Genomic DNA, 20,933 nt, shown 5'->3' with positions numbered 1-20,933 from the left:
CATGTCATAGATTAAGGTCATCCTAGGGTAACTGCCAAAGAAATATAAGAATACCAAGCTATTAGGTTAATTCAGTTTTTAGATTTGGACTTGGTGTTTTGCTCTTTTTCATATTACAGGTATTACAGACCATCTGACACAAGCAGGCTATAAGGAAAGGCTAAACTGAAGCAGTTTAAATACTGCTCTTAGCTGCAAGATCAGGTGGAAGGCTCCTCTATCACACAGTGCCAGGCAGCCCAATCCAATGATGCTGAGAAAAAGCCATCACTGTTCTTATATTTAAATTATTCATACAGATATTATGAGTAATCCAGCTCTGTGGTTACAGTAAAATGCTTTTGTGTGTGTGAGGGGAACATAAAATGTCACCATTGAGTAGACAGCAGGGGTAAACATATGCATGCTGTTTTCCTAGTATCAACCTGGATATGGAATCATAGCTTGTGCAAGGGTGTTTCCATAAATTGTGAGTTATGAGCGCACTGAACAGCACATGAGAAACCTGCATGCAGGAAAGCGCTTACAGTCAAAGATGGCATCATTTTAAGCAACCCTCAGTTTCAGATCAGGAGCTGATTTAGCAAACATGTTAAATTTAAAATCACAATTTTAAGACAACCCAAAAAACAAATATCAGAAAATAGAGCAATCCTATCCACACTTACCTGGCAGTAAGACTCATGGACTAAAATGGGACCTACTTCTGAGTAGACAAGTAGAAGATTGCGCTGTTAGGGATGGGTTTATTCCCAAAAGTCATGATGAATGTCAGCTTTCAGTCCTAGCCTGTGTGAAAGAACAAGGTTCCCAAGCATGTGCAGAAAGTGCATTTCCCCTTTGCAAGTACAGAATCACATGCACACATGCTGTCCTTAAACATTTAAGATTAAGACAACGACTTCCAGGGTTGGACAGAGTGGATTCCAGACACTCACGAGCCTCGGTATCTCTTTCTAAAGAAATTAACCCCTGGCAAGGCAGTGCAACTCTGGCAAACTAGAACATAGGATCTTTGGTCTGGCTACCCTTACATTTGTGCATCATCTACTAAGAATAAAGTTGCAATGAATTTGCTCCCAGTAGCTGAGGTCCAAGTAAAGATGGCAACGTAGCTTTGAGCCTAATCCTATGCATGTCTACTCAGAAGGAAGTTCCATCACTGTCAGTGGAGCTTACTCCCAGATGGATAGGATTGCAGCCTTTAAGAGTTGATGTCAGGCAAGCAATCAACAAGTGCCGCACAATGGTGAAAGCTTCAGCAGAGGAGTGTTTGCTCGCAATGAAACAGTTAGTAGCACTGTTAGTAGCTCCGCCAGTGAGAGGGGGAAAATGGGGGATATACTACGGGTAGGAAGCAGAGGCTGAACTGCATCATGGGATGCGGAGAAAGTCAGTAGGATTTGCAACCGATCGGGAAGACTGAACTTTCTTTGGTGCCCTGAACAGCCCCTGGATGCGCAGGAATTAGGAGGAGAAACTTTTCCGGCCATGGATACAAGGAGGAGCATTTGCTCACGTGGGTGGATCAAGGTCCTGTGTTAAAGACACAGGAGCAGGGAAAGAGTTGGCAAGCCGGGAGCAGCCTTTGCACCCCCCAGGTTGGACTGGCGATGGCTGAGCAGCGGGGGGGGCTGGACTGAAACCCCCGCGCGCGCAAAGACGCCAACATTCCAACCAGCCTCTGCGTGCCTACTTCGAGGCGAGCCCCAAGGCGTTCAGCGGGGCTTACTCGCAGGAAAGGCTGGCTGGGGCTGCAGCCCGCCTCCTGCGTGGGGGGAAGAGGAGGCGGCGCCAGCAGCCAGCACCACGTTGCCGCCTCTCCGCTCTCCGCTGCCAGGGCGGGTCTTCAAGCCCGGGGCGGCGGCGCGATGGGGTCGGCGCTGCTGCTGGACTTCGCCAACTGGAGCACCATCCTGGCGTGCTCGGTGCTCAAGGTCCCGCAGGGAGCCGCCGTGCTGGCTGCCAAGTCCGCCCGGGGAATCAGCCTGGAGAGTTTGGTGCTGGAGCTCAGCGGGTAAGGGCGGCCGAGGAGCAGAAGAGACTTCCTTCCTGGGCAGCAGCCGCCTTTCTCTTTCTCTGTTGCTGGGGTCTCCGCACAGGCTGCCATCCTTGCCACACTTTCCTGGGAGCAAGCCCCACTGACTGTAATGGACTGACTTCTGAGTAGACACGCATAGAGTTGGGCTCCGCCTTTGAGTGTTCAACTTCGACAGCTCGAAGCTTGATCTTGCGTAATACTAACGTGACGACGAGGGAAAGGCACTTAGCACATGTCCAGAGGCACTCTCCTTTATTAACTTAGGGTCCCATCCTATTCAACTTTTCAGCTCTGGCATAGCCACAATGCAGCATGTTGTTCCCATGCCGTGAGAAGACTCCAGTGACTGCCCCTCCACCACAGGAAAATTCCACTGGAGTTTTTCCAGCACTGGAAAATTGGATAGGATCGGGCCCTTATTTAGTACATTAATAGGTGCCTTTTTCCAGGATGGAGCGCAGACGTGTGAACACAAACTTCCCCAGAGGTGGGCAGCTGGCAGTCAGGCCCTGCCTCAGCCAGGTGGCTGCCTCCTGTGCCCTCATCCTGCAGCCCAGTGCTTGATGGTTTCACAAGTTCCAACTCTGCTGCGCCCAGCCCTGGCATTCCAAATGGAATCCCTGGCTGTTGCTTTCACAGGGGAGCCACTTAGTGTAGGTTTAGTGTAAAACGCAAGTCAGTCTGTTAGAATCAGTAAGTGATGCCAATGAGCCTGCACAGAGTGCTTGTCTCACAGATTGTAGGCAGCCTCTTTCTGCCCAGCCCACAGGTGTACACATCTGATCCCTGTTGAGTATATGCAATGTTGGGCAGCGGTGGCTTTTAGGATTATAGAATCATAGAACACGATTCCTGGTTGGAGGGTCTGACTTTGATCTTGAACCCTGAACTTTTTTTTTTAAATAAAAGAAATGTCCAGTTTGGCTCTAAGAAAGGGAGTTGAGACTCCAATCGTATACAGAGGCTGCATTCATTTTTCAGATAGCAAATAGGAGGAAATGATGTTTTTAGCACACTTCAAGCATGCTTCTTAGGCCAGTTCATTTTTAAAATGTCAAAATGGTGTCCAGTCATTAAAATCAACTGCATGGAGGTTGCCATGTTGTAACCATAATGTATGGAGGCTGCCAGTAGAAACACATACATGGAGACAGCCATATTTTCTAGCTCCAAGTTTGCAATTCAGATTGCTAACATGGTGAGCATGCTAGAAAGTGAAAAATGAACACAATTCAAGTAAGCTGGAAGGTGGAAAAAGAACAACTCTCTAGTGCTAAAAGCTGAAAAATGAACACAGTCATATGTTCCTGGGAGCAGGCCCCATTTAATAATGTGGGACTTTTTCTGGATTGGGTTGTTGGAATAAGTTACTTTACTTCAGTGATTCATAAACTTCTGGCCAGGACCATGAAACCACAGCAAAAATAATAAAATGCTGAGAGCCATTTTTAGAGTACATGATTTGCCAAGAATGCCAAGTTTTACCTCTACTTCTGCACTCCTATGGAGTGTACAGGTGAAAGTGAAAGGTGGGGAGTTCCTAGGCTTTTAAAGAAGGTTAAGGTGGAACAGCCTTTATAGGGGCGTTGTTTAGACACACATTTAAGGAAACCACAAATCCATCCTTGTTATGCACAGATTTTTTAATACATGGATGTGACTCAACACAAATGGCCCCTGCAAATGAAAAGGAATGTGCTGATCCCTGGAGAAGGGAAAAAATGCATCTCTTTTAAAAATCACAGTTTAAAAAACTGCTTTTTACTGTTGCAGAGAGACAGTCATGCAAGTGATTACAGGTATAACCTAAGTATCCACAGATTCTTCTATCTCAAAGCTGATGAGAAGGGCCCTTTAAATTAACGGAAAACAGTCATTTAGTAATGCCAGAGGGGTTAGGAGTCTGACAATCCATTCATTCTGTGCAGGCTTCACTCCTCCCCCCTGAGCATGTGAAAAAAAAGGCAAAATGGCAGCCATTATCACCTTCTCCATTCTTCCTCCTTGCTGGGCTCCTGCTGAAGGGAGGGATTGCTGCCTCTAGTGAAGCCTAAGCACCTGGAGAGAGACTGATGGCCTCTATGTGCATTTCAAAAGGTTAGCAAGGCTGTTTTCAAATCACCAGAGCAAAGAGACTTTGTTTTTTAAATTGATTTGCCATAGTGTGTTTTTTTCCCATCCACATGAGTTCTTGGAATGGAACCCTCGCAAATAATGAGACTCAACCTGTACTTTGAAAGTAGCAGGGATGAAATAAGAAAATTGACCAAAAGATTAAAAATTTGTACAGCATACAAAACATATGAGTTTATCTCAAAATACAAAACTGAGGATCTGTGACAGAATAGGGATAAAACACCACCACAGGGTCACCACAGATCTAATCTCACTTTCAGCAAATCTGTAATGGGGTTGCAGATCACACCAGCTGGTCCTACCCCTGAATTTTTACGTCTAGTCTATACCCAGTTCCTGATGACTGCTGCAGACCCTACTTGCAGCCGACCCTTGGGTTAAACTCCTGGAGTCAACCACTGTGATTCTGTGTTGTAATGACAAAGAGACCAAGCTTCCCTGGTTCAGATCTACCTCTGCCATGAACTTGCTAGGTGGCTCTGGGCAAGCCATTCCCTTTCCTCCTCAACTCCCCATCTGCAGTAGGAGGATAGTGGTACTCACCAACCTTATACAGTTGTAAGGATTGCAACAAGATAATGCAAGTGAAGCACCCTACATAGTTGTTCTGCCACATTCCCAGTCCAGGCTTCAATTAGAGAACTTATGCCCCTTTAAGTTAATTAGCTCCCCTTCATTCCACAACAATGGCCCTAGTTCTACACTGTAGCACTGCTTTACCCCACCACCAGGGTAGCATGCCTGTTCGACCTGCAGAGTTGCTCTTTCCTCCCCTCTCCTGCCAGCAGCTTCTTCAGCCACTACAGCAATATCTCAGGCATGGCAGCCACACACCAATCTGCAGTGCCTCCAGCAGCCTCTGTTTCAGCAGTCCTTGTTTCAGCAAACCTTAGAAGTCCATTTGCCCGTCTGTCCATTAGTCCATTAATCCCTCAGTCAACAGGTCAGCTAGTCCATTAGTTTCTCAGTCCATTAATCCCACAGTTTAACTCTCACTTGCTCGCCTTCCTTCTCCAAGCTTTCCCCCTTCTACTACCAACACCCTTTTTCCTTCCTGCAGGTGCTACTTTTAACCCTGAGGGCCTTTTGACTGCCAAGTGACTGCAGCTGTGTAGTACACTCACTGCAATCCTGCCCTGGTGGCCCTGGTGCCTGTCAGAGCAAGGGGCCACTATTCACACCACACTTCAGCTATTTTCAACCACTGTGCCATGGCACACTGGTGTGCCGCAGATGGTCCTCAGGTATGTCACTGGATTTTGGGGAGGGTCATTTATTAGTAGGGCAATTGAAGGATTTGAGCCCCCTACCAGCAGCATGGTGTGCCTTGTCAATGGTAAAAAAACTGATGGTGTGCCTTGACAATTTTAGTGCTTTGTCAGTGTGCCAGGAGATGAAAAGGGTTGAAAATCACTGCCTTATCTCCTTGAGGATTTTGTGCATTTCCATTACAACAGTCAAGGTGGTCTATTAAAAAGTTTAGCCTAAGCGATTAATTAGCCTACCTACAGAAATGAGAGAAAGTGGTGGGGTCTGGGACAGGCAACAAGCCTTGGAATAAAAGCTTAGCCTGACAATTATCTATGTGTTAAGCATGTAAATAGTGAGGGAGAGTTTACCATGAAGTACTTTAGGTCTCATGTCAGCACTGCTTAGCAGTCTATCATGATTCAGAAGTAAAGATGATAGAAGCCCCATTTGGACAGACATCATGTGGAGACTGTCCACAAGTTTTTGGAGGGCCTTGCACCAATGTGCCTACTAAACCCCCCCCCCCTTCCTTCCAGCATTCCAGATAATAGGGAGAGAGGCTCCTTGGGTACACCCTTTCTCAGTGCAGATGCTGTACTTGTGCAGGTGCTTGGGGCACGTTTTGGGGGGGGGAGCAGCATCACAGAAAGAATCTACATAATATGTTTGAATAGGACTAGAAAGGTGGACATACTTAGTATTAAGGCACATAGTCAGATGTTTCCATCAAATAAGATGTGCTGGGACTTCTTGTGATTGGCACTGTGTTGTTTGAAAAGGCATTATTTCACTTGGCACACAAGTTAGAACAAAAATGGCAAAATGCCCACCTGAATGGTAGGTCATATTTTCTCCCTTAGTCTTATTTTAGTTTTATGTTGATTTTTTTTCTTTTCCTAATTTTCTCTTAGATGTTTATGGGATGAATTAAAGGGGCTTCAGTCAGTGTCTGCCTTCCACAATTGCTGATCAGGAGTGCATGCCTACTGCAGAACAAAATGCAGTAGGAAGAGTTACTTTGGAGGAAAACAGCATATTTTACCATATCATTGGTTACTTTAAGTTGGCACATTACTTTTTCTGTTGCAAATGTATCTGCAAATTGAAGATTATTTTTTTTTATACCTATGACCTTTAGTAGGCAATAAAAATATTTCTGCATTGATGCTAAAGTCATTTTTGCAGCCACAGAAATGCCACTGCAACCCACTCTCTTAATGTGATCAAGATCAGTCTATTGAGAAGGATTAATACCGGGAGATCTTATTACAGTGTTTGCAATAGCCTTTTACCATGATCCTAGACAGACTGGCACACGGATATCAAATATATCTTATTCTCATTTAGGCGCACTTAGGATTGTGTTGAAGTTGTTATACCTTTGTTTTTCAGCTTCCTTGTATGCTTACGGTACATGAGTTACTACGATTATCCTTTACCAACATATGTAGAATATCCCATCATCATTATACAAGGTAATACATAGCTTCTCATCCCACCTTTTGTTATTACTTCATTTTTTTGTTCTTAGATCATATGATAATGCTAATTTTGTTTGTTTCAGATGTTATTCTTTTGCTCTTTGTCCTGCATTACAGTGGCAAAATGAAGCATGCTTTGTCTTACACAGTCATGTATCCTTTAATTATATAACTTGTCATTTCCACTTGTACAATATTTTTAACAACTGTATTCCATCTTCAGTCACCATCAATATTAGTTGTGTGTGTGAGTATACTTTTGATAGTCTCAATTCTTGCATCTCAGTAGAAAGTTTACTCATGCATTAAGATGCTGTATTTGCATGTATTTGCAATTGATTTCATTGTGCCAAAGTAATCTGAACAAGAGACCTATATAAGACATTTCAAGGCATAATTTGAATGTCCTTGTTTTAATGCACAAGATTCCTTTATGTTTAGGTTATATATACACTGGGCTTAAAAAATATATACATTATTCTATATAGTTACTGTAGGGAGGGACAACCAAGCTCCATCTCCTTTCAGGAAATTCTTTTCACCATCCCTTCTGTGAATGAAATGAAAATTCAATAGGCCAATCCTATCTTTGTGATGAGATGGCAGACTTGTGGGCCACCATTACCCAAGCTGCTCTAATTGCAGACAGCTCGCTGCTGGTGGTGCAGAACCTGGTGTGCCCTGCACTGGCAGCTGTGACCAGCTGCTTGAGCAGGTAAGGTGGCAGTGGGGGCAGATCAAGTTGGGAGCGGGGCTGGGCTAAAACTTGGCAGAAGCAGCATCCACTAGATCCAGAGCCCCCATCCTGGGCCCAACATGCCTCCTTGGACCTAACAGATTTACACCTACAAAATAGCTGGAGTAGATTTGAGTAGGCCCATTCGGGTCCGGGGAATGGCAGAGGAGGCAAGTAAAAAGTTTCTTAACTTGCCTCTTCTGGGCTGCCTGGTCCCCAGCCAGCCCACAGGATGCAGTGGAGGCTGTATCAGTGGCTCAGCATTGTGCAGGATGGCTGAGGTTAGGGTTGGGCCCTGAGGTGCTTAGTTTTGTGCCTATTGCCAACTCAATGCTTACAGAATCAGAAAAACAGACATAGCCCTGGTTTATACTCCACATCTACGAATGCAGAACTTGACTTGATCATTGCCAGCCAAACTAGGGCATATCTTCTTCAATCCCTGGCAGCATGGCTGGAAAAGAGCCTTGCCTGGAACTCTCAAGTAAGCCACTGCCAGTCAGTTTTGGCAATATTGAACTAGATGGTTCACTGGTCTGGCTTTGTATAGGGCTGCTTCCTATGCTCTTCAGGGATCAGACGCGCTCAGAGGGCATGCTTTAAATTTAATCGTTGGGCAAAGTTCTGTGGAAAGGTTCCATGCAAATTGATTGTGTATGGAACTGAACCTAGCTGTTTATGTAGTGGCAGGGACTATAGTAGGATTGGTGTGAACTGCTATTTCTGCACTGCACAACAAGAAATGTTGGCACTGAGGTTTTTTGTTTTACAACTCTGTGTATATTACAATGTATTCCTCAATGTATGACAATGTGAATATGCGAATGTAAAAAATAGTGTAGTATTATTTATTACTATTATTAACAGTATTTTTATACCACTTTTCAACAAAATCTGTACCAAATGTCCACCTGATTAACATGATCTTTATGCAACTTAACACTTAAGATTAGGTTTGTGGCAGGATGGTACCTGATGACCCTGCAGAAATGGATAATTGACCTGGCTATGGTGAGTAGCTGGAAGACTGTGCTTCTCTGTCTCGTTTTTGGTTTGCTGGTTGGGACGACACCGTTCATTATGCTGTGGGAATCCGTGGCTTTGAAAAAGTAGAAATGGGTTCAAGTGTCTGAAAATGAGCCATTCTTTTCACCTTCATTAAGGTATATCAGGAGCATCATTAATTTTAAGAAAAATTTCTGAGGTCACTGATCAGAGAAGCCTCGTATTTAAATTGAATTGGACGAATTCCCAGAAAGTATGAACAAAGTATGTTTGTGTTGAGAGTTTGTGCAGAATTGCACCGCCCCCCCCGCCCCCCCCCCAATAAGCCTAAGCAGTCCACAACATTTGGGATTAGTGGGAGCAGCTTCAAAACAAAGACAAGACATCCAGACAGACTTGAGCCCTGTTCCCCTCCCCCCACCATTAAACCCATACATACAGCCTCTCAAAGGACTGGCTCACTGGTAGAAACATACACTTTGCATGTGGAAGTTCAAACCCAGATCTGGGAAAGACTCCATCATTGAAAGCAGCTGCCAGTCTGTGTGCAGACAATACTAACTTAATGGATCAAAGATCTGATTTAATACACACTGCTCAAAACAATAAAGGGAACACTTAAACAACACAATGTCACTCCAAGTCAATCACACTTCTGTGAAATCAAACTGTCCACCTAGGAAGCCACACCGATTGACAATCAAGTTCACATGCTTGCACAAATGGAGTAGACAACAGGTGGAAATCATAGGCAAGTAACAAGACACCCCCAATAAAGGAGTGGTTCTGCAGGTGGTGACCACAGACCACTTCGCAGTCCCTATGCTTTCTGGCTGATGTTTGGGTGACCTTTGAAGTAGCGGGCGGTGCTGTCACTCTAGTGGCAGCATGAGGTGGAGTCTGCAATCCACACAAGTGGCTCAGGTAGTGCAGCTCATCCAGGATGGCACATCAATGCGAGCTGTGGCAAGAAGGTTTGCTGTGTCTGTCAGTGTAGTGTCCAGAGCATGGAGGTGCTACTTACTTACATGCAAAATACGTACTCTCTTGCAGAGCCTTGACCCTTCAGAATCCATATGGCCGTTCTCAGCTTTAACATTTGTGCTTTTTCTCTCACTTCTCTGCAGAACATGAGTACTCTAGTCAGTACAGCAAGTAAGTATGCTCAGCTCAAGTATCTCTGGCAGACTAGAGATTCTGGACAAGTGAGTGCCTTGACTTGGGGTATAGCAGTATACACCTGTGCAAGTAAGCAGCATTACTCCCTTCTCTTTTTCCTTAATGTTAAGAAAACTTTGACTTGATTCTAGTGGATTGCAGCCAAAGAAAGCTAGTCATGACTAAATAACATTGAAAACAGCTAACTTGTCTCATTAATTCACTTGGCGCTAGTCATCGTGAATAACTTTCTTTGGATATGTCGTCTAATGTATATCTAAATGCAAAACAGAACGTGACATTAATGTTTCTATTATAACATTGCCTGTTGCATTGTGTGTTGGGCCTCTCTTCCATTCCCCCCTCCCTAAAAAAGCATGGATTCAACCTGTGAGAATATTCAGCTGCCTGTTTTGAAATCACAGTCCAGCTAGCTATCTGAAGCTACCATTGCACATTATAGTGGGAGTAGGGCATGCTTAATGAGAGGGCAGTATACCATAAACCTGGGTCTGCCTCAAACACCTGAAAAGAAAACTGAGATTATCTTGAAGCATATCAGAATTTATTATTAAAGGGTTACAGATGTACCTCTCTCCTAGTGGTGCACCTCCCTCTCCTTTTCTTTTCTCTGTTTCTTTGTGTTAGAATTTTATGGAAAGGAGTAATATACCAGAATCTAAGTAGCCTCAAGAAAACTGGAATGTGTGCCTTTAACTTTGCAGCCCTGCCACTGAAAATTGCCTTGCCCCTTAATTAATCTAAATGGAGCTATCAGTGGAAAGTTAACTGTCTGGTTTTATGATTATCCTTAAGAGAATGGCAAGTTCCTTAAATTTGTAACTGGAAAACAGTAGCAAAATAATAATAACCTTGCATAATCTGAGAGTCTTGTTGGAAATAAAACAGTTAATTTCATTCAGAGTACGGCATACCAAATAATCCCAGGACCTATTTGAGGCAAAGGTAATTTGTGTAAACTGAGATGAACACCAGTGCATAGTTTGGATGCAAACCTAAATGACAGTTTATATTTAATTAGCAAATGCTTTTTTAACATTTCAGAATTAGTCCAACCTGTTATTTGAACTGCAGTAATACCTCCCATAATGCAGCTTCCTTTAGTGCTGGTTGGTTACAGTCCTCTGTTTTTGCATGATTAACAGCTATTCTAGCCAATAGCATTGTAGCATTCTAGGAAATGCAGGGTCAATCATTGCCAATTTCCTGCCTTATATTTACCAATGCCCCCTGTGATGCAATTTCACTCCTTGCTCAACTTTCCAGTAACATGTTATGGAAGGTGTTGCTGTAAGTCAGAGCTATCATGACTCAAGTAGTGTGAGTGCCAAAAATTGTCTGTAGCAGAACTCTGAGATAAATGTGGAGGTTCTTGCTTCACCTAAGGTGTTCAAGGGAAGATCAAGGGTTTGCCAAAATAGTGAGAGTTCTCAGGGGATTCCGCACATCTCTCCCCAGGGAAAATAATGATCACAGTGCTTTGTGGTTGTTATCTGCCTTTCACCAGTGCTGATTGTTTTGTTAGGAGCTGTGTGAACTCTCCAGATGATGGGCAAAATTGATCTTAGGCTGGGGCAGAAAAATTTCAAAACAAATAAGGCAGGATAAACACACAAAAATTTCAAGAGGAGGAAAAGGGTTTCTTAAGGGTGTGTGTGATTTTTGCATCTCTGTACTGAATTGTACTACTTGAGTAAAGCAGACATGCAGTTGCCTGGTTATCTTGGGGCAAGTGGTCATATGAAACTTAGAATATATTTGCATGGAAAATACTAGCTTTTGGATATTTCAAGCATGCTCTCTCTCTCTCTCTCTCTTTCTCTCTCAAAATCACAGCAAGAATATTTACAACGTTAATGACCACAAATGATATTGCAGGTAATATTGTATTGCTTTCATCTATTCACTAAATTTATACTGCAGCATACCAAAGAATAGCTTGGTGGTCTGCATGTGTGTGTGCAACTTTAATTTCTACTAAGAATAATCTGAATGTGGGTTCTTATGTATTGAGCATGGTTACACTGCTGCTTTCCATTGGATGCAGTATTGCCAAGCACTTTATGCTGTGAAATTACATAAAAGTAACTGATAGAAATAATTGAACGAGAACAAAATGGGTGAAAGACTCTGTCACTGGATCACATTTTTGTTGGTGCAAGAGAGAAGATCAGACCTCTAATTCAGGATCAGAATAGAAGGAGAATTGGTGAGAAAACCACCAGGGTTGGTTACAAATGTTGAGTCACTCCAGTTGGCATTGTAATCAGCCTTGAATTCTGTACCTGAAATCTAGAGCTTGCCTACTTGATCTAAGCAAGTTACACATTTTTTGGTACTATTTACTCCAAAAAATAACAAAATAAGTAACAGCACTTAGTTTGGTGTAGACAGCTGCTGCTATTTGGAAGAGAAAAAATGGAATTTTGCAAGTGCCTGTGTTTCTCAAGAACTTATCAAGGGAAAATATTTTTGGAATGGTTTCTGACCTGGCATCTGTTCCCTATTTGTGTATTTAAAAACGGATGGTTAGGAGGAATAGAATGGCTATCATGGACATTTGATAGTAAACACTCTGAAAATGAATTGTGCTATGTAAGGGCTTTAAGCAGTGTCACATGTATTCATGTAGGAAAACAAGGGGGTTAAATATTTGCAGGATGGATGAGAGGGCAAATTAAAAGGCACACCCCACAGCTGCAAAGAATCCAATGCAATCTGCATTGGCATTTTGGCATTCAGGACCAATGCGCATCTGGTTGCACATCGCTGCTGCATCACATTTGCTTCTGTTCCAGTAACGGAATCTGTGCACAGAAGTCTGCTTATATGTGCGAACTTCCCTTGTACGACGGGAGCAAAGGAACACAGGGTTTGGTATTGCCGTGTACTTGAATAAGCGTTATGCAATGAGGTTTTTATAGTTCTGAGTGGAATTGTATGTTTTTAGACTGTATGCCGTAAAATGGAGAAACAAGACAGCTTGGTTAACTAAACCTGTTTTAATTCCTGTTTCAGTTCTTGTCCGTTTCATAGTCATGTTGGCTCTTAACTTATGGGTCATAGCAACTATACTGCATTACAGAAAGACAGCGAAGAAGACTGACTAAGATGGAAGCTGCTTTGTCTATTTTAAATAGCCGGGACCAACACAAGAGACTATTGAGGACCACAACGCATCTTCAGCCTAGCATTCCATTTATGCCATTGAAGTCTAGACTGAAGGCAATATCTGAAGCAACATTCCATAGGCCCCTTAGAATGCAAATACTTAATGGGCATACTGTTTTCTAAGAAATTCAAATGGGCTATAGTTTAGGATGGTACCCACATAGTAGGTGTTTCCTTATGTGGTGTTTGATCAACTTCAGAACTCCATTTCTGATTCCATCGGTAACCATTCTTATAACTGTGTCCTGCAACTCATCCCATTTGTCATGTTCCAATAATACCATCTCCAATGCCTTAAATACTTTCTTCCACCCTGTAGAGAAGGTTCAGCATCCATAATTATTTTAGTTGCCATTGAGTCCTTCTCTACCCAAAGTGCTATAAATTCACAGTTCATAGTTATAAGTTCGCAGTTAAACATTCACTCATAGCTTGCACTGTATGGACAGTCTTGTCAGTAAAGCTAAATAGGCTTTCCTAGAAGTCTGACTTGTCTCCTGTCCTGTTCTATTAATGGGACTTCAGTGTAGCTAAGAGTCTGGATCAGGGGATTAATTCATTGTCTGTTATTCAGCTCCAAAGATGAGTTTGTTTCCTGTTGAAATAAAAGTATATAAAATCATGCATCCTTCTTGTAGAAGTGTTTGGTATATGAACCAGAAGCCACTTCAGTCTTTATTCTTACTTCAGATTAATGTATCAAAGCATGTGCTTCATGAATAGTTATCCCATTTGTAAACATTGGCTGCACTGGCTGTTTTCAAGAGCTGCTGCCAGGACTAGTTTCATAAGGTGTACATTGATTGCTACCAACATTTGTGCAGCTATGGAGTGGTGATTGTATCCGAGTATGAACGGATGTATGAAAAAAATGAGAGACTCATCAAGATTTTTTCACAGTTCCATACTGATGAAGCAAGAGGCCTAGACTTCAAAGTGAAAAATGTTTGATCAGTTGAGTTTTGAAAGATATTTCAAACATGAAGATTGGTAGCATTTCAGGCATGTCATGGGCAGCCCAATCCAACGTAACTCCCCATGCGGCAATGCAGCTGTGTCAACATAGTGCGTACTGTAGCCTGAGGGGAGGGGCTGCCTGGACTCCCCAGACTGTCCAAGCTTGAAGAGCCCTGCGCCTGATGCCAGATGTCTCGTGTCCATCTGTAGTGGCGGTCATCTGGTGCCACGTGCTGCGTTGTGTGTTAGCTCGGGGGATGAGTGCAGAATGGGCCCAGGTGGCGCGGGGCCTCTGAACGCCGGTGGGCTGAGGTCCTGGAGAGATCAAAGCTCACCGCCCGACACACGTCGAGGGCATGCCATTCCTGCTCTGGGATGAGAAGGGTTGGGGCAGAAGGTGGGTAGCACCACCTCCTGCGAGTGGTGAAACGGAGTTCACCTCGGGTAGGAAGGTAGGGTCGGTGCAGAGGACAATCCTGTCCTTGATCTGCCAGAGTTCCTTGGCTACGGAGAGGGCTGCCAGCTCTGACACCCTTGTGGCGGAAGTCATGCCCACCAGGAAGGCGGTCTTCTGCGATAATAGCTTTAGTGAGCATGTTGCCATAGGTTCAAAAGGAGGCCATGTCAACGCCCTCAGCACCAGTGTCAGGTCCCACATGGGAGCCCTGGTCATGGGGGGCGGGTTGAGGAGACTCACACCCTTGAGGAATTTTCTGACGTGCGGGTGTGCTGCCAGGGCCCTTTCCTTGGACCCCAGAATGGAGGCGACTGCTGAGACCTGTCTCTTGAGGGTGGCCGTGCTGAGGCCCTTGTCAAGGCCTGCCTGGAGGAAGCTCAGGAAGTCCTTGACCCTGATCCTCTCTGGGTAAAGATTTTGGAATTGGCACCATTCGGTTAGGACCCTCCAGGTTCTGCTGTAAATCCGGTTGGTGGATCCTCTCCAGTCGGAGATGAGAGTAGCCAGGACGGTGGGGGAGTAGCCTGACTTGGCTAGTCTTTTCTGCTCAAACTCCAGGCAGCTAGATGGAGTTTGGCCATCTATGGGTGACGGATTGGGCCCTGTGACAGAAGCGCCGGGCGCTGGGGGAGGGGAATGGATGGGGAGATGGCCAGCTTCTGCAGGTCCAGATACCAGGGCCGGTGGGGCCAGTCTGGGGCTAAGAGGAGGACCTCGGCCTGCTCTAGCCTGACCTTTGTGAGGACCCACTGAAGGAGCTTTGTGGGGGGAAAGGCATACGTTACCCCTCGGGGCCACCATTGGTGGAGTGCGTCCATCCCCTCTGCTTCCGGACAGCGTCCTCGGGAGAAGAACTTCGGCAGCTGGTGGTTGTGGCTGCTGGCGAACAGGTCTAAGGTCATGGGACCGAACTGACAGTTGATCCATGCAAAGACCTGCGGGTGAAGCTTCCATTCTGAATGGTCGAGGTCCTGGCGACTCAGCCAGTCTGCTGCTGTGTTTTCCAGTCCGGAGATGTGCTCGGCTTTGATGGACTTGAGGTTCTTTTCCACCCACAGCATCAGTCTGCATGCCTCCATCTGCAGCGCTGCTGACCTGGTGCCCCCTTGCCAGTTTACGTAGGCCCTTGGTGCGATGTCAGTGTAAACTAGGACGTCTTGGTCCCTGAGCTGGCGGAGGGCCAGCAGGGCCAGTCTAATGGTCCTCAACTCTAGCAGGTTGATGGGGGCTGTCCTCTCGCTTGGGGACCAGCGGCCCTGTGTTATATCCTCGGGGGTATGAGCCCCCCATCCCTAGAGACTCACGTCAGTGAACAGGACGGCTCTGTGGTGTATTTGGATGGGTGAGCCCTGGTCCAGTCTGTGCGGCCACCTCCACCATCGAAGGTCCTTGAGAGTGAGGGAGTCCAGTCTGACACACTTGCTCCTTTTGGAGACGATGAAGTCCTATTTGGGTTCTCCTTGTCCACCAGTTGTTGGAAGAAAGGAGGGAAAGGAAACCAGTGGGGGGTTTCTTGCTGGTTTGGGAAGACTGTTGGGGACCCCCACTTGGTCTTGGGACCCGTATCCTTGTGGTGCTCGGGCTGCAGGTCTAGCACCTGAACCACCCGAGACTAGCTTGTTAAACTGCTCAGCGTAGACGAGGTGGGGCTTGTGTGTCTCAACCTCGTCCCTCGATATTTCTCCCTCCTCAGTGGATGAGGCGTGGGAGCTGCCTTTGCCCTGCTCCTGTAGGTGGGTGTGTTCGGGGGTGGCATTGCACACGGATGATGTCTGGCGCCTCTTGGAGGGAGGGAGTGTGGGTTCATCTTCGTCCTCCCCCTCTACTTCCTCCTCTGGGGAGGAAGCTGGGAGCCCCGTGGGTGGATGCTCTGGGGTGCCCCACCCCGTGGTTGCTGGTGTGCCTCCATGGCAGCGTTGATGCTGGCCTGGACCATGTCCTGGATGGCCCTGGAGAGCTCTCCCCAGTCTAAGGTGCTGAGCCCCGCGCAGGGAGTGTGCGCATCAGGGACCTTGCTGGGGGTGGCCATGTATGAGGGGGGGTGTCCACCAGTTCGGGGGGGGGCTCACCACTTTTCCAAAGTCCGGTCCAGTCCCGGGCTGGCACGTGGCCAAGATGGCACCCGCGCACGTGGTCCTCTCCTCTGCTGCTCTCCTGCTGCAGCTGGAGGCGGCTCAAGCGGCTGGACAGCTCCTGCTGCCGGTGCAAGCCTGCCTCTGCCACCCCTGCCCTGCTTGGGGGGGCTGGTCTTCGCACTCTTCGGGCGCTAATCCAAGATGGCACCCGCTGACTGCGTGGCGCCCTGGAACAATGGGGAGGGGAGGAGGAAGCTCCGTGCCCCCGCTGCTGCTGGCTGCGGCCGGAGCACTCGTGGGCAAGCCTGTCTTGCCCCTGCCAGGTGCGGGGGGGCGAGCGGCTGGAGACATGGGAGCGCCTGTCGCTTGAACAGTTGTTGTCAGCTAAGGGGGGGAGGCTGCCCTGGGGTCAGATGAGGGCGGGCCCAGTTAGCTGCTGCCTCTGTGCAGAGGCACCCACAGAGGCACTCTGCAGCGGCAGAGAGCTCAGGTGTGGAAGGGCGCGAAGTTCAAAAACAGATTTGGCTAAAGCAGGAGCCTCCAGGCAGGCTGCTGGTAAAACAAAGGAAAAATTTCTTAAGCAACAGAGCTGTTCTTGCCTGCTGAAGGCTGGAGTTAGGGAAAAGGTAAAAAAAATAAAATACCCTCTTAGCTTCTCCAGTGGGGGGGGGGGGTTCAGTGGAGCTGAACCCAGCTCTGTCCTGCTTTGCCGAAAGGCTAGGCCAGTCTGGGGGGTCCAGGCAGCCCCTCCCCTCAGGATGACCAAAAGACTCTGGCCTGACTACCTGAGAGGGAGGAGCTACCCACTTGTAAGGACTAAGACGGACATGGAGTTCCCACTGGAGAACTGAAAAGTTCGCTCATTGGGCAGATGGATCGGTGCGAATGGCGAATCCAGTCCACGGGCCGTGGTTTAAGCGGCTCTGCTTTAAAGCAAGCAATGAAACTTTTTAGTTAGGATTCCATGAAGCGAAAAAGTTTTATAGTGAATGCTGTGCCTATTTTGTGATAATAATAAACTTTATTTATTTATATCCCGCCCTTCTCCCTAAAAGGGACCCAGGGCGGCTATACTGATATAGCTATACTGTATTTGCAAAAAATAGCCTGACATTTTCTTTCATAGCATTTGTTCATGTTTCTGTTACCCTACTGCAGACTTTTGTGGAGGATCAGTTATTAATGACCAAATGATGTACATCAGGATTTATTTTGTGGCTTATGTTGCTAAGAAAAAATGATCCGGTTCCTGTCACAATCTAAGAACATATATATGGGCTGCAACAGCCACTGAAAGGTCTGTTATGCTGGGATTAACCCATTTCTGCCCAGCCCACAGGTGTACACATTTGATCCCTGTTGCATATATGCAACATTGGGCAGAAATGGCTTAATTAATATGAATAGTTCTTTTGCTGATAAATAGGAGAACCATCACTTCAAAAGGCACCTCTTTATGAGTGAGCAGTGCAATTTGAATCAGGTAGTTTCTAACTGCCACACCAACTGCTGGACTAGACCAGTTCTCACAGCAACTGGTACCACATAGTTGTGTGTATGTGTAAAAATGGACAAGGTGAAAGCTAAAGCAACTGCAACTGGTACAGTCAGGTAAGGGTGCTTTAATCACACATCAAGAGCCTGAGGGAATCACTGGGACAGCCCCTTCCCTGGACAGCTTCTGGACACTTCTGTGTGCCTTGAGGTAAAACAAGAAAGGATTCCCCAGACCAGGGAGCTCTTAGCAGCTCCTAGCAAAACAGCCATCTTTTTACCTTGGAAGACCCTCCTTGGCCTGAAACAATTGTGCTTTTGTGCTCTGAAACATTTTTAATACCACCTCGACAGAGGCAGAAAAGTGGGATACAAATACCATAAATGAAGCATAAGAAGCCAAGTTGGGATGAACAGACCTTCTCAGTATGTCTTGTTTTCCACAAGCTTTGGAGTCAGTGCACAATAAACCAACGGGACTGAGTCCTTGACTCAAATAGTGCCTCTCTCCCAGAAAAGAAATAAGATGATGTTTGAATTTTACTTCAGAAGCTTAACTCCTCAGATACAAGCCATGTCAGGAGCAAGTCCCTGCACTTGGCAGCATCCTTGTTGATAAACCTTGCCAGTCAACAAAGGGGATGTGCTTCTGGTTAATGACTTGCGCACCTCTTTATGAGTGAGCAGTGCGCTCTTTATGAGTGAGCAGTGAGCACTTGCGCACCTCTTTATGAGTGGTGGATAGATACTAAACCACGAATCCAAGGACACTGGAGTTATAGCAGGCCACTGGATTTCCCTATAATAGTATTATCAGAGTCCTAGTTACAAGTATATTCTGCAATTTAGCTGATTGCCAAAATTATATTCTCTATTTCAAGATACCTTGGTGAGGACAATGGCTACCAATGCTAAAACTGCAATAGGAACAACACTTTTAAAGAAGACATTTAAGAAAGTGAAAGAACAAAGTGCAATGCAGTTTGATAGCAAGAAAGAGTCAAGGTTTCCCCCAAATGCTCTACTGAAGAGCAAAATCTTCAATAGGTGCCTGAAGGTAAATGAGGGGGGCTTGGACATCCTAAGTTAAAGACCTGGACAACCATAGTCTGGCACTGAAAAAATTTCATTTCCAATACCTGCCAAACATGCTTCAGCAGCAAACAGGTAAGAATATCTTAATCCTCTCACTAAACATACAAGCAAAGGCAGTTCCTAAGGTAACCTGATCCCAGGCTTTATTGATCAATACCAGCACTTTGAATTCAGAAAATTGTACCTGAAAACATAGTGGCAGCCAATGTGCTTAGAACAGTATTGGTTTGTAATGTGTATAGGCAGTCTATTTTTGCAGGGATCTCCAAAAAAAGTGGTTTTTATTCAAAAATTACATTTTAATCAATTTTCAAGCACTTTTTCAATTCTAATCAATGTAATATAGGTAATATTCTATCAGCAGACATAGCCACAGACATAACAACCATAAATACCCTCCCCCCCCCACACACACACAGAATAATGACATAAGACAGATGGGTAGGTAAAATGGGCCACTTTATTGAAACTTAAGGTTCAAGGCAACTGGCTAACCAGTCTACAGTGACCAGTTTCACAGTATACCATGCCAGTTAAGTGCAATTTAAGCCATTTCTGCACAGCGTTGCATATACGCAACAGGGACCAAATGTGTACACCTATGGGCCGGGTAAGAATGGGATAAAGCAATAGAATTGAACATTGCACTGAATTGCTTTAAAAAAAAATGTTTGAAATGGCGGGGGGGGGGGGAACCATAGCATGTTAAAGCAACAAAATTGAACATTGTGTTGAATTGCTAAAAAATAATTTAAAAAACCAAGTTTGAAACTGCTGAAAAGCATTTGGACTTTTAAAAACCTTCCAAAATAAATGCAAAACTCCACTTCAGAACCAGAGCTCAAAGAATCTCAGTCTTGGCTTCCCAGCTTTCCTCAACAGCCTTCCCCCCCATCCCCACCCCCAAACCCCGGTACTTAGCACAGTGGCAAAGGAGAGCTCCTTCCTCCCTTGTTGGCATAGCAAATTTGAACTCTGGCATATCCATTTAATGCAACAGAACTTAACCTAGTACTGAACTGCTTTGGAAAAAAACTGCAGACCAAAAAATGCGCACTTTAACCCATTTCTACCCAGCCCACAGGTGTATACATTTGATCCCTGTTGCATATATGCATTGTTGGACAGAAATGGCTTAAATACCTTTAAGATTAACACAGGAGCACTGTAAACTAGCTTCTGTTCTGATTCTTTTCTGTTCACTGCAGCCTGAGGTTTCAAAAGGCTCTTCAGGTTTGGGAGTTTACAAGCATGCTCAGGAGACTATAAAGACACTCAAGATAGCAGCACACTTCCCTGCTGCTGGTATGTAAACAAAGAAATGGAGAACAAAGAGTGTTAGAGCCCAATCCTATGCATGTGTTCTTGGAAGTAGGTCTCATTATAGTCAGTGGAGCTTACTCCCAGGTAAGTATGTATAGCATTGCAGCTTTAAATAGTTGCTTGAAAACTTCCTGAAAGCACTCAAAATGTTCCTTCGGACATGCTTTGCAGATGATTAGCAGGCAGTTTAAAAGGTCAATTTTGGGTTATTTTGTGGATTCAGCAGAATATCACATTTTGTGACTTGAAGAACCCAATTTCATGTTATAGCAGTGTTATTTCACAATTACCATTTTGGACTGCCCCTAGTAATGGGTCATCTATGATACCTTTCCCAACAATCTAGCAGCTCTAGTTTGGACCAGTTGAAGTTTCTAAGCTGTCTTCAATGGCAGCCCCACACAGAACACAATACAGTAATCTACATTAGCTGCAATTAGCATATGTACAATTGGAGCCAGCCCAGCCTTCTCTAGATAGGGGTTGTAACAGCATACCAGCTGAAGCTTGTAAAAAGTATTCCTGGCAAATG

General features: G+C 45.3%; 1 protein-coding gene across 3 annotated transcripts; it reads left to right on the top strand.

The window, feature by feature from the left end:
• Window positions 1–1,800: 1,800 nt before the first annotated feature.
• On the top strand, window positions 1,801–13,604 carry SLC66A3 (solute carrier family 66 member 3). 3 transcript variants are annotated; one of them, XM_066639981.1, is made up of 8 exons: window positions 1,934–2,017; window positions 5,238–5,421; window positions 6,821–6,903; window positions 6,993–7,062; window positions 8,599–8,656; window positions 9,778–9,898; window positions 11,666–11,707; window positions 12,848–13,604. In XM_066639981.1, exons 2-8 carry the CDS (start codon window positions 5,411–5,413, stop codon window positions 12,937–12,939), a joined length of 477 nt encoding a protein of 158 aa, XP_066496078.1. In that variant the 5' UTR covers window positions 1,934–2,017; window positions 5,238–5,410; the 3' UTR covers window positions 12,940–13,604. The 3 variants fall into 3 exon arrangements, with proteins under 3 accessions (XP_066496068.1, XP_066496060.1, XP_066496078.1); XM_066639971.1 differs by lacking the exon at window positions 5,238–5,421 and having other exon boundaries at window positions 1,801–2,017; window positions 9,778–9,805; XM_066639963.1 differs by lacking the exon at window positions 5,238–5,421 and having other exon boundaries at window positions 1,803–2,017.
• Window positions 13,605–20,933: the final 7,329 nt, after the last annotated feature.

The sequence above is a fragment of the Tiliqua scincoides genome, chromosome 1 (genome assembly GCF_035046505.1).
Source record: "Tiliqua scincoides isolate rTilSci1 chromosome 1, rTilSci1.hap2, whole genome shotgun sequence".
In the NCBI taxonomy this organism is placed as follows: domain Eukaryota; kingdom Metazoa; phylum Chordata; class Lepidosauria; order Squamata; family Scincidae; genus Tiliqua; species Tiliqua scincoides.
Note: the sequence above shows the minus strand (reverse complement) of the source record. Positions and strands in the feature narration are given on the sequence as shown.